The sequence below is a fragment of the Podarcis pityusensis genome, assembly GCF_964106645.2.
Source record: "Podarcis pityusensis genome assembly, chromosome: 1".
NCBI lineage: Eukaryota > Metazoa > Chordata > Lepidosauria > Squamata > Lacertidae > Podarcis > Podarcis pityusensis.
This window is the reverse complement of record NC_138028.1, coordinates 69792640-69809518: the sequence shown is the minus strand read 5'-3', so window position 1 is coordinate 69809518 and position 16879 is coordinate 69792640. Positions and strand designations below refer to the sequence as shown.

Here is a 16879-nt window from a genome sequence, read left to right as displayed (position 1 = left end):
AGGAACAAACTGCAACAAAGCTCCCTCAAACCCATAATCTTTCAATTGTATTGTGGGTTCCTTTCCAACCAACCTGTCACCTCCTTTTGGTTTGTTTCAAGCTCAAAGTCTGCAGATATAAACATTTCTCTAGCTGCCTTCAAGCTGCTGAGGTCTCCAAGAGTTCTCTTGCCAGAACTGCACGTCAGATTTACATAGTAGAAGTTCTTCTCCATTACTGAATTATGTTTCTCTGTGTGAAGAAAATTAAAGGAAGCAAGAGCCATCTATGCTGTAGGGCCTTTCTAAGGCTTGATAAATGTTGCCGAGAAAATGGTTATGGGGCTGTATGATTCATTCCAGATGCTAACAAACGACAAGCAACTGCACTCGATGGTGTATGGTACAGTCTGGTATTTGGACACATTTTCTATTTTATTAGACTAAAACCAGTGCCAAGGTCTTAATGCTGCCCAAATTAGTTTATCGAAAATTAGCTCCATTGTTCCTTTTACACACTTAAACCAGCTATGACAAAGCTCTACACCATTAAAAGTTCAAACTTGGACTGCCAGGACCTCAGTCAGTTTGCTACTAGGAAGATTTGCATGGCTATAGTTCTAAGCATTTGCTCACATATTGCGTTTCTTTTAAGAATGAAAGGAAACGTATCCAGGTGGCCCTAGACTTGTGATTAGGTACCGTGTTTGGGAGTCCAGACATTTACTGCGTCACTTGTCAGCAAACTAATCTGGAAAATTTTACAGCGGCACCTCAAACATGGGCTGAGCTGTGTACCCTTGCATCAACAAGAAATCAAGTCAGTCAAGATGTATTCAACACTTTTCCTGGTGATGCACATACATAATCACTAGCCTTTGGGACAGATCCCATTTAGACTGCCCATATGTCCCCCTTCCCCCTTAACTGCCCTGTAACGTAACGTGATAGGTAATCTGAAGTTCTCCAACCATGGTTCATTAAACTGTAATGCTCTCTAATCTTTAAGCCTTCCCCATTACACACCTGATGTACAAGACACATTCTGACTGCAAAGGTTCCTATTTTGCACTCTTGCCACGGCCCCCCGTTCTCTTTTGTCTGGGACTCAAAAGTCCATTTCTTCACCCTCACGCAGCCTTGCCTATGACTGGCTACAGAAATTATTGTAGAGTATCAAGCTATAGAAAAATAATCTTAAACTCCTCCCATTGGGTTCTTCTGCAGCTGAAGCTATTTTCAAACTCAGATCACCTTAGGCTATATATGCGTTCCGTTCCATGATGGGTGTTGGCTCCATATCCCACCTGGCACCTAACAATGGGTTATTAGGTGCGGAGGTCTGGAGCACCACATAGCAACAGAAGTGAAAGGAGGCCTGGACCTGTCCTGTGGCCCTACCATTGGACTGAGCGGTTGCAGGGAAGCAGAATAATATTGTTCTGACTAATCTATAGTGCATGATCATGACCAAACATTACCAAGGTCCTTCAAAAAGTAACTACAACTACACATCACACACCACTGGGAGCCTCTAGCATTTACTGATCTACAAAATTAAGCCGTTTTAATCACGCATATTCATCCATACCTGGTATTATATGATGAAGGGCATCTTGAAACATCTTACTCTTTCTCAAGTTACATTTTCCTTCATTAAATTTAAAGGTTACGCTTGTCCTGATGGTAGAAAGATCTTCAGGAAGAAACATTAAAATTGTTACTTTCCTATGCAAGGACGTAAAACCAAGTGGGTAACTCAGGTGGCTTTCAAACACTGCATCATCAACACTTTGAAAATAAAAAGTGACCACCTGCTTCTCTCTCCAAGAGAAAGAGCTTTCACATAAAGTGAAAGCAAAGCAATAAGCAGTTTGTGGAATGCTCTTCCCAGGGAAGCTCGCCAGGTGCCTTCATTATACATTGTTAGGCGCCAAGGGAAAATGTCCCTCTCCAACCAGGCCTTTGGCTGATTAACATTCTATGTCCTTTTAAAAGTGTTTGGGGGGTTTCTTTCTTTTTTCTTTGTTTTTATTATGTATTTTGTGTTTTTATTTTGTATTTCTATGCTGCAAACTGCCCTGAAATCTTCAGATGAAGGGTGTTTTAAAACTTAATAAACAAAGACAAAATCTGCAATTCATCTGCTCCACTTATGCCATATGAATACTATTCCTGGCAACTGGTAGACTGTATAGCAGCATAGGCTTTGGGAAAATCCCAAAGTTTGCAGAACTACAAAAAATCTTTAGGGGAGAACGATGGGTTATGTTGGGGTGGGGAAACAGCTTAACAAGGACTGAGTATGCTTAATGGTGGCCATGGGATGCTAACTGACAAGTGGAGCATGGAGAACAGAAAATGGTAGCAATGACAATCCTGTAGGACTGAATAGGAACACTTTACATTAAAGGTGCCACTCGTAAAGTCTGCCTTACACTGAGACACACTAATGATCTACCTAGACCAGCACTATGCGTCCTGAGCACAAGTCACTGCCAAAGACTGCTCCAAACCCTGCTAACCTGAGATGATTTTACAAGAGATACCTATGAATGAAGTTGAGATCTTCCCCTCTGCCACTGAACTATGCACTGTCTTCAAGAATCTACAAAAGGCTACTCTAGTTTGGTTGCCCTTTTTAACAAAACAGCAGCACAAAACTTGGGTTGCGACATTTATTCAGTTAATTGTTTAAAAACCTTAGGATCAGTTTTAAAAAGTGCCCCCGATTAACTGGGAAGCAGATTGGTTTTTTCAAAAAACTGCCAATAAAAGCACTTGCAGAATCCAAGGTTGGCAGTGCCATCTTAAAAAACACCCCCCCTTTTTTTTCCTTACAAGGAAATCCCTTTTCTATGAGGGTACCTGCTACAATAAAGTGAGTATTTTCTGCATAACTGTTTTATTCATATGCAAATTTAGTCAGATTAGTAAATTAATTGACCACAATTTCTTTGATTAAGCAGAACCCTTAAAAGATATAAACCAGCCCAAGCCCAACATGGAAAAATATATAGCAGATAATTTACCTAGAGCAGTTGACTCACTGGCATTTTGTTTTTTTTTCTTAAGTGGAGAAGGGCTGCCACATTTTATATTGTAGGAATCTTCAAGGCCTAAGAGACAGATCATAAAGCTATACAATAAAACAGAAACACATACTAGAATACTACTGATATATATTCCTGGAAGCTCAGTCCAGTTTCTGAATAGACTCTCAAGCTTACAGTACTAAGGCACAAGTGACGCATCACTAAGTCTGGCACGCATATTTATTTATTTTGAATATTTTGTCTGCCAAGTGATTTTCACAAGGGAAATCTGGTATAAATTCATGTAGCAGGAGATGAATACTACAGAATGTGCATATGGGTAGTGGCATATGATTTAATGAATATTTCCAGAATTTTTCTAGGGTTTCTATTCTTTTACTTAGAAATAACAACAACAAAATAATCACTGTGTTCTGCATAACTTACCAGAGGTCAGATGAATGTCAGAGGGGCAGATTAAAAAACACCTATTGCTTCCATCAGTCTTAATGCAGTGCAGAGATATTTTGGGTAAACTGACATCAGGCATGGACCTTTCTATAGGGCAAAATACAGATACACACAGGAGAAGAAAACTAATGACAGATATGGTTCTAAAATGCAAAAGTGAAGCTATGCATGGCACAAAATCAATATTGATGAAGAAGGAAGGCACAAACAGTATATATACATTTCCTCTTTTCTATAAAATACTGAAATTGGTGTTTTTTTAATGCAGGCAACCACAAAAGGAAAAAACAGCCCAGATTAAAAGCACAGGAAAGAAAGCATCAAAGACCTGAAAGTATCTCCTGTTTTGTTTTGTTTTTAAGCCAGCTTTGACAGACAGCCATGATGGCCAGTTAGAAACAAAATAGTACTGCAGGCAGAAGACATACAATAGATTTTTCAGAGGACTGGCTGCAATTTGAAAGATGGATCACTGCTCTTAGTATCACACTTTCACCTCATGGTAAGCAGATTCTAAAGATATTTGACTGCTCCAGAAACCTGGTTCACCAGATGCAACGGTGAGATAAAAGAAACATGGATGTATGATAAGAGAAGTGCACTCTCTTTCAGATCACTTCCAGCTCTTAAAAAGTACTGTCTGCCTTTGGCCGTGATAATGCGGATCCACACTGCTGTGCTCAATGGATCATTGTTATCAAAATTGCTTCAAATGTGCAGGAAACCAAAGTTGTAAAAACCACTGGGGGCTCTTGAATCTTACCAACACAGTCCTTTTTGTTCCAGTGTAATTTGTGGCCAGCATCACAGTGGCACTCATAATCCCCCAGTGTGTTTACACAGGTATGCTGGCAGCCACCATTGTTGATGCTACACTCATTGACATCTATAGCAGAATAGGGTGGGGGAAGAGAGACATTTAACCAAAAAATTAGTGCAGTTCCTACTGTGCTCAGCGTAGAGTAGCACATGCAAAACTACTGCTGGGTACAATAATACATTCACTATGCTAGGGGTAGCCAATGTGGCACCTGCCAGATGTTGCTGGATTCCAGCTCCACCCATATCCCTGACCATTGGATATGTTGGCTGGAGTTGGAGTCCAACAAAATCTGGTGGGCACAAGTTGGCTACTGCTGGACTATGGTATATATAGAAAGTGTGGCAAGATCTCTCTCTCTCTCTCTCTCTCTCTCTCACTCACTCACACACACACTTAATTGTAAGCCTGCAAAATTCAATAGAATTTTGGGCCAAATAAGTGAGCTTAGTTCTGAAGCCTGGGGAACCTAAATATGCATATATATTATTTTATTAATCACCCTTTCTTCTAAGAGCCCAGGACATAAGAACCCAGGATGCATAGCACAAGATAAACAACAAAATACATTACTAAATAAATGCATACAAAACTAAGATATTACAAAATAACAAATGACAAAACCCAGACTCATGATTTGTCTTGCTCTAGATAAACCATAAGCCGCAACCAGTGTTTCTTATTGGCTTAGAGTGGGTGCTTTGTCTGGAGCAAAACAAACCACAAGTGTAGGTTTGGACAACATGCTAAGCCAGGGGTCAGCAAACTTTTTCAGCAGGGGGCCGGGTCCACTGTCCCTCAGACCTTGTGGGGGGCCAGACTATATTTTGAAAAAAATAATAATGAGCGTATTCCTGTGCCCCACAAATAACCCAGAGATGCATTTAAATAAAAGGACACATTATCTACTCATGTAAAAACACGCTGATTCCCAGACTGTCCGCAGGCCAGATTTAGAAGGCAACTGGGCCGGATCCAGCCCCTGAGCCTTAGTTTGCCTACCCATGTGCTAAGCCAAACCATGACTTAACTCACAGCAGAAGAGCCAGAGGTGGAGTAAAGTGTCACGGTTTGGTTTAATGTTATGTCGGAACCAAAATAAAATGACTTGAAGACCCAGGCTTTCCCCACAGAAACATTTTAAAACCATAAGAGACTGTAAATGACTTACTCAGCTTGTCAAAGCTACATCTACGTATTTCGGTTAGAAAAAACTAAATTACTAAAAACTAAACTAAAAAACATAATCTGTTTTTTGAAACCTTTTTGGATTAGGGCCTAGCCTTGGAGGTAGCTACCGTGCATAATACCTGCTGAAACCAATGGGCGTTTTGCAGGCAGCCATTCTGCAAAACCTCTCTCTTAGTACCCAAGTGTGGAATGCAACTGTTTGTTCTAATAGACATAGTTGCTTTCCAGTAAAAGTGAGAAGGAAAAGTTACTTCAGCAAATGTATGATAAATACACAGTTAGTAGTCTTTTGCTTCAAACTGACCAAAAAAGAGAAAGGCAAACATCTGAAAAATCTGCAACACTGGGTTTAAAACCCACATTTCCAATTGATGTTAAAGATGTTAAAGACAGCACAAGCAATAAGAATGCCAGCAAGAACTTTATATATACACTCACCTCCACAATGTGTGAAGCCATAGAGTGTGTATCCTTTGTTGCAAGTACACTCAAAAGTGCCCGGATGATTGATGCATATATGGTCACATGTTCTTTCAAATGTACATTCATCAATGTCTGCAATTTTTAAAGGGACACTTCATTATTTCACATTATGATTAGGAGACATTTATATACTAGGAAAGCTGGATGAAAAGAAAAGTACTCGTTTTTTTTGAAAAAGTAGTGGATTTTAAAACACCATGAGACAGTTAGTATATCAAATGTGGCAAACCAAAGAGTAGAACTGCTGTTCAAGTGAATTCTTATGCTTTTTTAGACCACTGAAAACATTTTGTTATAAGGTAGCTGAGACCAGGCAAAGAGGAAACAATATTTCTCAAGCAATACTTAACTTTCCTTCTTCTTTTTCCTACTGACTTAACAACGGTAGAAAACATTGGTCTACTGATTAAAATGCCACTGACTGCAGAATAATAAAGTGGTTCTTTGTATCTCTGGGCAGGCAAAATATAGTAAGTCGATAGCCAGCAGGTATTTTCTAAAAATAGAGGTGTTGGAACTTGAGATTCTTTAGAAACTTTCCCTAGCCAGCCAACCTTCCTAATAATCAGCAAGAAAGGAAGGTGCAGTTGCTCAGAGAAAAATAAAAAAGTAGTATTTATTGCATTGCAAGGGCCAAACTAAACATTACACACAGATGCATGTAACATCATTCTGATTGTCCTTTAAAAGGTGGGAAAGACAGTTTGGAGGCAGGTGTGGGGAGGTGAGAATGAAATAGCTGTAAGGGTGTGCCTTTTCTCACCTGCTATTTCCATTCTCCACATTGCCTCTTAAAACAGCTCCTTCCTCCAACACAGATTTTAATAAATATTTTCTTGAATTTAAAAAGGAGGCCACTGCTCTGGAGGAAATTTGGAAAAATGGGCAGGGAAGGTGGTAAGCACCCCCTCCCCTATCAGTTCTCTAATCCCAACCACCCCCTAGAAGAGGCTCTTCCCATTTTAATAGGGCAATCGGCATCCATACATTTTTGTGTGGAATGCCTTGGTTTATCCCGAATACACCATCTTGTTGGTACTAATACAACTGCTATATGACATTTAATACTGAAATCATTGTTCTAGAAATAACAGGACGTAGGTGGTGCTGCAGTCTAAACCACTGAGCCTCTTGGGCTTGCCAATCGTACGGTCGGCAGTTCAAATATGTGCAACGGGGTGAGCTCCCGTTGCTCTGTCCCAGCTCCTGCCAACCGAGCAGTTCGAAAAAGCATATTAGAGCGAGTAGATAAATAGGTATCGCTGTGGCAGGAAGGTAAACGGTGTTTCCATGCGCTCCGGCACTCCTCATGGTGTCCCATTGTGCCAGAAGTGGTTTAGTCATGCTGGCCACTAGACCCAGAAAGCTGTCTGTGGACAAATGCCAGCTCCCTCAGCCTGAAGAGAGATGAGTGCCGCACCCCATAGTGCAATTCAACTGGACTTAACCGTCCAGGGACCCTTTACCTTTTTACCTTACCTTTTACATTTTCTAGCAATAACCCAGCCAAACAGAGGCCAAAAGGTGAACATTGTACATAGACAACACCCAGATGGAGGTTGAGATCAGGGATTAAAAGATAAGTAATTGGTATAAAAATGAATAATAGGTAGGTGCACAAAATACTGTATTCAACTAGCACTTGTGTAGGTTTTTAAACTGTTAACATATTATTATTTTACTTAGAAAAAAATAGCCTACTTCAAACACAAATTTGAATAGTAGCACAATTTTAATTAAATAATGAGCTAACTACTGATCGTTCCAGCAAGAATGTGGTTGGTAAACAGATTAGGTGGAAAGATGAGAGACTTAATACTAAAACAAACTGTATTCAAATGGTACTTTCACTTGAACTCTCATAAATTCTACATTTCCTATTTGTCATGCTACATCTGATCTTAAAAAAAACAACAACCAAAAGATAAAGAACAGTGGATTGAGTTTTGGGTTCTTGGTAATCAGTTCTGCTTTGCAGAAGTCATTGTCAATGATGGCTTCATTAATGGTTGTCTAGAAACATGGATTAATGCACCTACTAAAGCTGACAGAAGCTGAGTCATGAAATAAATTCAACTCCAGAACATTATTTCTGGAATTCATTAGCACCTCATTACTACCTACATGCTCAAACTGTTCCAAACATATTTATATTTTTATTGCTTGCCCCTGCACATACCTTGACAAGACTTTTCATCAGTTAATAATTTATAGCCTTTTTTGCAGCTGCAATCAAAACTACCAATTGTGTTTCTGCAAAAGTGATCACATCCACCGTTACTGGCCTGACACTCATCAATATCTGTGAATAAAGAAACAAAGGATACAAAGCTTGATTTCCTTTTCTTGACAGATCCCCAAAAAAGGTATATACTGTAAATATCAACCATTTTCTGAGTGCTCTTCCCATCTCCTTATACAGCAACCATTTCTTCCATTCAGGCCACGAGGATTCTAGTTTCAAGTAATTATATAACATTTTAATATTTAAATTATATAACACTTAGGAAACATCTGAAGGCAGCCCCTTATAGGGAAGCTTTAATGTTTTATTATGCTTTTATATATGCTGGAAACCGCCCAGAGTGGCTGGGGCAACCCAGTCAGATGGGTGGGTACAAATAATAAATTGTTGTTGTTTAAAAATAGTTTTTAAAGTACTATCACGCTGGGCTTAAGTCAGATTCCCACTGATTAAACCTGTAGTTCATACACTGTGTGCATGAACACAATAAAGTAATAAAATAAATTTATTAAAGGTTCCTATGAGGCCAGAATACACAGCTACAAAGGAGGCTGCCTGTGACAATTCTCAGTGATTCACTGTTCTGGTCTATCAGCCTCTGGCACGGCTGGGCAGCTCTGCTGAATTAGGTATGGCAGGATCGTTTTATGACTCCTGGGGCACAGAGGAAGCAGATTTATCTGCCCTCAAGAGGAGGTGCCCACAGAACCAGTGACACATGCAGAAACAAGAGGTTAAGGGGAACTAAAAAAAACTTGCACGTTGTTTTGTGACATATTGGTTTGCCTGATAAATATAGTGTCATAAATTAAATGATGGAAGGTGGGTAGTTCATTCTTACACGTTCTTCTTCCAACCCATTTTGGTTCTACATGAACAGAAGAAAAGTCAGAAAATGTAATGCACATGCCGAAGATCCCCCAGCCAATTGCCAATTCTGGGTTATGTTTACTATGTATTTTAGATCTGTGTGTCTCCCTGTATGAACACCCTAAACACCCATTTCTAACTGTTTGAAAGTGGGGACTATTTAAAGGACCATATGCAAATTACAGCTGAGCTTCCCATTTCAATTTTTTTGCTTGTTTTCTTAATAAGTTACAAATGGCAAGGTTTTCATTGGGATGCCGCAAAAGCAGCAATTTCTATATGCACATTGCAAAAAAAAAAAAAAAAAAGGTCTAAACTCTACCTTTGCATGTCTTCCCATCAAACTGAAGGGTAAATCCAAGAGGACAGCTGCAATGAACACCTGTTGAGGTGTCTTTACAAGTGCGATCACAGCCACCATTATTTACTGCACATGTTTCTAAGGAAAGGAAATAAAATCTGGCATTTGCAGAAGGAAAAACTAAAAGAGAATTTAAAAGCAGCATGTGGTATTTGATCTTTTCCAACTGAATTACTTCCATTCTAACTTGCCAATTTTAAATTAAGATATGGACATCTCTGCTACAGAAAACTTAAATTATAGCTTCAAAAATTTTCAACAGAAGATGTGACAACTGTAGCCAAATGTAAAGAAGGGGGAAAGCACAGCCACGCTCACTGGCTCAACTCCATCTGCTGGGTCCCCGTGGCTGGTCCTGCCATCCTCCACATTTTGGAGGGCAAAGGACTGCAGTAGGGAACCTACTATGCTCATGCCAGGCACTTTGTAATTTAGACTCCTGATTGGGCAATGGGAGATATTACAGGGAGGGCAGGGCCAGGGAGCTCATCCTGCTCTTCACTTCACGTGTTGGTAACTACGTGAAGGCATGATGCCTGCATAAGATCCTGTGGGGTGGACAACTGACTACATTCACCCAAAGGATATGGACTCAGGCTTCATGTTTCCATGACAGAAGGTGCACCCTGTTCACTCAAATGTAAAAGAGCACTCTAAGTCAAGTGAAGGTGAATGGTTGTATCAAAGAAGAGGGTGTGCTTAACCACATTATCCTCAGCAGGCCACAGGGGTTTTTTTGGAGCAAATTAAGAGAAAGAACATTTTAAGGTCTTTAAATTAAGATAGGGATTCTCATATCCTGCAGAATAGATGAATAGGCTTGAAATTTAAATTAATGTGAATGAACTCAATTCCTGACCTTTGTGCAGAACTGCAGCTAAGGCCCAAAATATGGCTATTCCTCCCCCCCCCCCCCGCCAAGGCAGACCAGCAGACCGGGAAGTGGAATGGATTCAAATCACAGTCTTAGGACTGTATCCTCTGCATCTTTACAAAGTCTCCTTGTCTGGGACACTACCTGAAGCACAATATTTGAAGGCAAGTCCTATTTTATTTCAAGAGAATTTCATTTTAATCAAGGGTGCTTGATCATTCCCCATTGTACATGTTTTCTACATGCTTAGCCACATAACACGACTGGGGGGAAATTCTCTCTTAAGTTGCAAAGAACCTCCTTTCATAAAGATAAGATTGAATTCTATATGCTACTACAGATTTCAAACTTAGTGCAAGTAGGAAAGGTATAATCCCCTGTGCAAATGCATAAGTGCATTTGCATGAATCTGTGAGATACTTGACAAAGGGAAAGGACATGATATATGGTTCAACGGAATACTGAACTGTCTTGCCGAGAATTTCCCATGCTAAACTGTACCAGCATGAAAGCAAGCAAAATCCCCATTGACTTTATTCAGTAGAATGGGTAAAAGTGTTTCCTGATGCTGAAAATAATCATATAAGCTACAACACTTAAAACTGGGGAAATGGCATTTCACAAAGGAAGGTTTGGTAAGTTATCAGTGTCAACTATCAGACTAGAGCACTCTTACCCATGAGCAGTCGCCGTTTCACCCGCTTGTCTACATCAGCTCCCGCTGTTGCATTGTTTTCAGAGAGCTCAGTTGTAGCCTCCTCTCTCTCTTTAAAAGTGAAAGAAAAGTAGTATCATAATTGGCCCTACATGCAGCAGGTACTACATTTTGGTTCAGGAAAGAATCTCCACCATTTCCTCCAACTCATGGGTAACTTTGAACTGTGTTTGCTTGAATCATATGTCAACATACAGGAGTCCAATTCACAATGGCCGTGTTCAAGTATAAAGCCTGTCAATAACTATTGTTAGGTAAATTAATTTGTGAATAAACTGTGTGCTAGTGCAAGCAGCCTCAATACGCTCACTTCACCTGTCCCTTTCTCCCAATGGGAAATGGCATGGCTGGCTTAAAAGTGCTCATGGTGTTTTTCTCCCAAACAAACCATTATAGGAAGCCAGGATGAACTTGAAATCCTAATCCTAATGTAGAAAGACATGTGTGATCTGATAGGTATCATCATCATGACTTGGTGGGATGAGATGCAAATCTGGAATATAGCAACTGAAGAGTATACCTTGTTCAAAATGAATAACACTTTTAAGTATTACATGTGAAAACATTCTTTTTTTAAAAGAATCTTTTGAGTCTCTCTCCTTCCATTTGACTCGCATTGAGAACATTGTTCATGCAGAACAGAATGCAGAAGAGCAATGGCATGTACAGTCTAGCCAATGCACAATTTACATCTTCATCACAAAGTGGTTTAGGTAAGGTAATTTTCTAAGGAAAGGTCTGTAGCTCAAGGGTAGTGTGTCTGTTTTGCCCAGAGATGGTCTCAGGTTCAATCCCAGGCATCGCCAGGAAGGCCTGGGAAGGTCCCCTGCCTGAAACTCTGGAGAGCTGCTGGCAGTCAGTGCAAGCAATACTGAGCAAGTTGGACCAATGATCTGACTTAGTTGAAAGCAGCTTCTTATGTTATGCAAACACCAATGAAAACCCCAGTAAAGCCAATGAAAACTCTGCAATTGCTACAGAGAAATATTTTAAAGGAAAACAAAAGGGACAAAATATAACTCCAGCAAAGTTCTTTTCTCAATTGGAGTCTGGAGGATCATTACATTGTTTTTTTATTATAAGTAGACCTTCTTTCCTTCCAAAACCAACCATTCAAAGTTGCCTAATCAGATGTGGGGCATGTTTCTCACTTTGAAAGGTACAGTTTGACCAGCCAGCCATTTTTGAGCAAAATACGCAGAGATGGCTAAAGGCTGATGTCATACATATTTCGTCTAACTGAAAAGAATTCAAGTGCTTACATACCAAGGCAAGTTTTTCCATTGGAATGCAGCATGTATTCTGGATGACATCCACAAATAGGTCCATCATCAGCATCTTCACATGTATGCTGGCAACCACCATTCCCATGGTTGCAAGTCACTAAAAAGAAGACATAAAACTGAGCTTCAGAAGCATTTGCAAAGCCTGTGGAAATCTGCAGCTCAGGGAGACTGTATCTGGAATATTATATCTTTGCCCTCCATGCATTTGGCATGCCTATGAACTATTTTATCAAGATTTTCATCTGTTGTGTATGTACTTTGACACAATTACCAAACCAAAGTTAATTATAACCACGAGCAACAAACAAATTAAACACTCATTGACATGCCTGCTTTTAACTGACTTAACAATTTAAATTAATTTAACGAAATTAAATTAATTATACTATACTAGTCTTACATTTAAATTGTTTTTATTTAAATAGTTCATAATTAATGAAGCAATTTAAATCAATTAAATGAAATTAAATTAATTATACTAGTGTTACATTTGAACTGATTTCATTTAAATGGTTCATAATTGATGAACCAATGAAAAACAACTATCACGCTAATTCAGTAGGTGAGATTTCTAGGAATATTTGATCCAAGAATAGTAGTTTAACACAGCTAAACAGCATGGACAACTAATTATCTGATCAGAAGTTCACCTTAAAAACAGTGTATCTGAATTCAAAGCTGAACACAGGTAGCTCCTAATTTTATATTTGGCAAAAATCCATTGCCAGGAGGCAGCTCTGATCAAGAGCTAGTCAAAACTCAACACTAACATCTTGTCAGTTATAAAATATTGCAGTACATTAAAGACTATGAGAATTTTGGTGCCATGGTCTGCTGCAGAAAGAACTTCATTGCCTTAAGGAGCTCTGCTATTTTTGCAGTAACAGACCATAGAACACTCTGAGAACAGCCCACAGTTTCCCTAGGAGCCAGGAAGTAGGTGGGCTAGAAAAAGTCTTCAGGGAGTGAGAGAACCGAGCATAAACAAAGGATAGAGAAAGGGGACCAGCAGTGTATGTGGGTGACTGTGAAATATTGTGCTTCCTTCCAGCTTTATCTGCTTATAGGTTGCTCTTTGGGGTGGGAGAGTAGGCTGGACTTAAGAATTCCCAACAGGCAGAACCAGGCTGCTAATAATAATAATAATAATTTATTTATACCCCACCCATCTGGCTGGGTTTCCCCAGCCACTCTTGTGGTGAGCCTGGCTGTAAAGTAGATACTGCTCTAGGAACTGCTATTAATTAAAAGAGCCATTTCATCACAACCTCTGAAATGATGTTTTCGTACAGTGGCATTTTGAATATCTACCAGTTTAATACCTTATCCCACCAAACTGAATTTTAGATAGCATCATGCTTGCAAACGAAGCCTCACATTAACTAACAGCTACAGGAATGCCATAATTCTACTTGTTCGCCTTGAGAAACCGTAAGTAAGTGTAGAATGTTGCATACAAATGCAGCCTCTCTGGTTTCTGGCCAGTTCAAATCCAGGTCTGCATTCACAGGCCACTCCTCCTTTCGGTGCTTCTTTGCAGATATGGGCACAGCCATGATTTTTATTCATACAGCTCATACCTTCTGCAAAAAGAACAAGAGGATGCATCAGTGTTCTTTGTGACTTTAAATGCAGATGACACATTCTAGACAAAAACTGTTTAAATAGGTGACACACATTCTGGACGTGAACTATTTAAATAAGTACCAGGTGGCCTTGAAACAATCTATCTTATTCAAACAAAGAATCCTGAATATTTGTACAGCAAGAGTAAAACCTTAATATGCAACACCACCACTTAATATTTTTCTCTGTGCTGTGCTGGATAACACAGGGTAACACTCCCCCTGAAGACACAAGTTTGCAGTTTGGGTGTGCTTCTGCACTCAGCCCTGAGCATAAATGCCTAGCTCTCTGAAGTTAAACCTAGTGCACCAGTTGATCCCATCCCTTGAGTTGTCTGATTTGGCCTCAGTGGCACATGCTTTAATTACCGGTACATCCCATTTGGATTACTGTAATGGGGCTGCCTTTGAAAAGTGCTCAGAAAGTACTTCAGCTGGCTCAAAGAGCTGCAGCCAGATTGCTGACCGGGGGACCACATCCCACATGGACTCATACCCAGCTATGGTCCTGAGGGAGAGATTAAAGAAATTGTTTTAAAGTAGTTAAACCTTTTAATGATCTAATTCGTTTTACACGTCTATTAAACATTATTTATTTTAATGGAACCATTACTAAGTATTAAATGTAATTTCCTGTGATTCAAGTGTCTATGCTCCACATAGCAATGGCTAACCAGAATTCAGTACAAACCAACATGTTCTTGATGACAATGAATAATGTCCCATTAGCTGACTTCTTTGCCCTTTCTGGACACCTCATAAAACCATTTTGTAATTTGTCTCCAACAGTTGCAAGCTGTTCACACTCTTAACACCCAGTTACCTGGAGGCAACAGGGATTGTCTTCCAAAATCATGCTGCCAAAACCTGAAGTCAATTAAACGATGAATAATCATTCCCTGGGTAACAGTTTTAAAGACCCTCTTTCGGCTTGATTCAGTGTGCCACTAATTAGCAGCAATCTATAGCCCTCTTTGGTGTTTTAAATACTGAATCGTACTGTGATTAACCTATGCTTGCATGTGATTAACCTATACTATACTAACATTAGTATTGGAAGAAGGGAGGAGGGGAGGAAGCGAAAGGAAAGTCCAATGCTGTAAAGACAGTGTTCTCGAAGCTACAAACATGAGTCTGACCAAACTGTGGGAGGCAGTGGAAGACAGGAGTGCCTGGCGTGCTCTGGTCCATAGGGTCACGAAGAGTCGGACACGACTAAACGACTAAACAACAACAACAACATAAAAATAAATCTAGGCAGCAATAATAGGCCATTACTGGTTTTAAATAAATGCTCGGACAGTTTTACTGGCCAAATCCCTTGCTTCAGGCTGCAGAGCAACCTCAATATCAGAACCTATCCCCTTCTAAAAAAAAAAAAGGTCCCTGCCAAGAGCCATAAAAAAATTCTTGTCCCCTCAGGTCAACTTTCCCCTTTTTTACACTCAGAAAACCCTTTCTGTATCTATTCACCTGCCAAGGAATACCTGCGTGTTCGTCATTCACTGCCTGCACGTTACAAGGGTTTCTGCAGTGTGTTTTAATATTAATGTTGCATTTTAATTGTTAACTTGTCCTAGGACCTTAGGGTGAAGGTAACAAATTGTAGTAGTAGCGATAACAATCATAATAAAAACTACCCATTTAACCTTTCTTTTAGGAGCTTTCGATGTAAAAAAGTCCATTCTTGAGACTGGGGGCGGGGCACAGGGAATATTTCCCCTTTTCAGCATTTCATCCATGCAAACAACTGCCATACCTACATAACAGAAGATGGAGAAGCTAACCCTCCCAAGTTGCAGAATTCATTTTCTGCCTCTCTCACACATACATGCGCACGCAAAATGGAGCCCCCAATACTTCGTTTTTCTTTAAAGAAAATAACAATTGGGGGAAAGTGCATTTTAAACAGGCATTACAAGGATATTCAGAAAGTTGTGGGTGGGTATGGGAGTAAACATATGAATTGCCTTTAAGTAACGCCATTCACTCTGACGCCATACCTCTGACACTTACACAACCACAATGTCATCTGGTACAATAATCATTCTATCTGCGCTAAGAATAATTGTTTCCCAGCAACTTTAGTTGCTTGAGTGCTGGGAAACGGAACACTTTCATAAATAAATAAAAATTGACAGGTTGCAAGGAGACCTCCATACCTCACAAACAGCAAACATATGCAAACAAGCAAAACTCAGCAACATCCAGTTGCAGTTTTTCCACCAGTCGGTAACACACATTTCTAGGTACCACTGAAAGGTTTTGCTACAGCAGTAAATTCAAATGCACAAACAGAAGCTTCTGTATGAAATGCAGTTAAATATTATTCCCCTGTGGTAGGTCTGCTACTGAAACATAAAATCAAGGGGGGGGCAGCAGCATCTAATGTGGCCAAAGGAACTAATACCAGGACACCTACTGAAACCCACATTTCTGCTAGATCCTCTATTCCAAAACGCAACGTGTCAGTGACTTGTGCATTAACAACCACACTGCCTCATGGCTGCTGTAGCGGTGTCCAAACTTTTTTCAAAGAGGGCCAGATTTGATGAAGTGAAGGGCCGTGGGGGCCGACCAAAGGGCCAACCGAAGTTGTAGACCTTTTTTTAGGATTGATGGTGTTGAGCTTTTTTTAAGAATTCAAGTTCTTGAGATTTTGGGGGGATTTTACCCCAGGAAATAAACTGCCACAGGGGCCAGATTAAACCAACCAGCGGGCCGGATTAGGCCCCTGAGGCAGACTTTGGACATACCTGCTGTAGTCCACACGTACCCCTGATGCAACGATTGTCAATCAGGCAGGAAATGCCTTGGCTTGCAGGTAAGCATACAGATTTATCTGCAGAATTGTTCCTCGCAGGATTTCACCCAACTCTGTTCTGCAGCCACGTTATTATTTCAAGAAGACGAATGTGAACTGA

General features: G+C 40.0%; 1 protein-coding gene across 3 annotated transcripts in view; it reads right to left on the bottom strand.

Moving 5' to 3' along the window:
* The window catches only part of SCUBE2 (signal peptide, CUB domain and EGF like domain containing 2), a 47831-nt gene that overhangs the window by 16251 nt on the left and 14701 nt on the right, over nt 1–16879 (bottom strand). The window contains exons 5-15 of one of the 3 annotated variants that reach the window (XM_081013165.1): nt 13788–13913; nt 12311–12427; nt 11006–11095; nt 9417–9533; nt 8159–8281; nt 5935–6051; nt 4249–4371; nt 3462–3572; nt 3012–3098; nt 1571–1675; nt 74–232 (exon numbers count right to left, since the gene is read on the bottom strand). In XM_081013165.1, the coding sequence (XP_080869291.1) occupies nt 74–232; nt 1571–1675; nt 3012–3098; nt 3462–3572; nt 4249–4371; nt 5935–6051; nt 8159–8281; nt 9417–9533; nt 11006–11095; nt 12311–12427; nt 13788–13913 (1275 nt within the window). The remainder of the gene's footprint in view (nt 1–73; nt 233–1570; nt 1676–3011; nt 3099–3461; nt 3573–4248; nt 4372–5934; nt 6052–8158; nt 8282–9416; nt 9534–11005; nt 11096–12310; nt 12428–13787; nt 13914–16879) is intronic. The other 2 variants (XM_081013166.1, XM_081013167.1) reach the window with 2 other exon arrangements.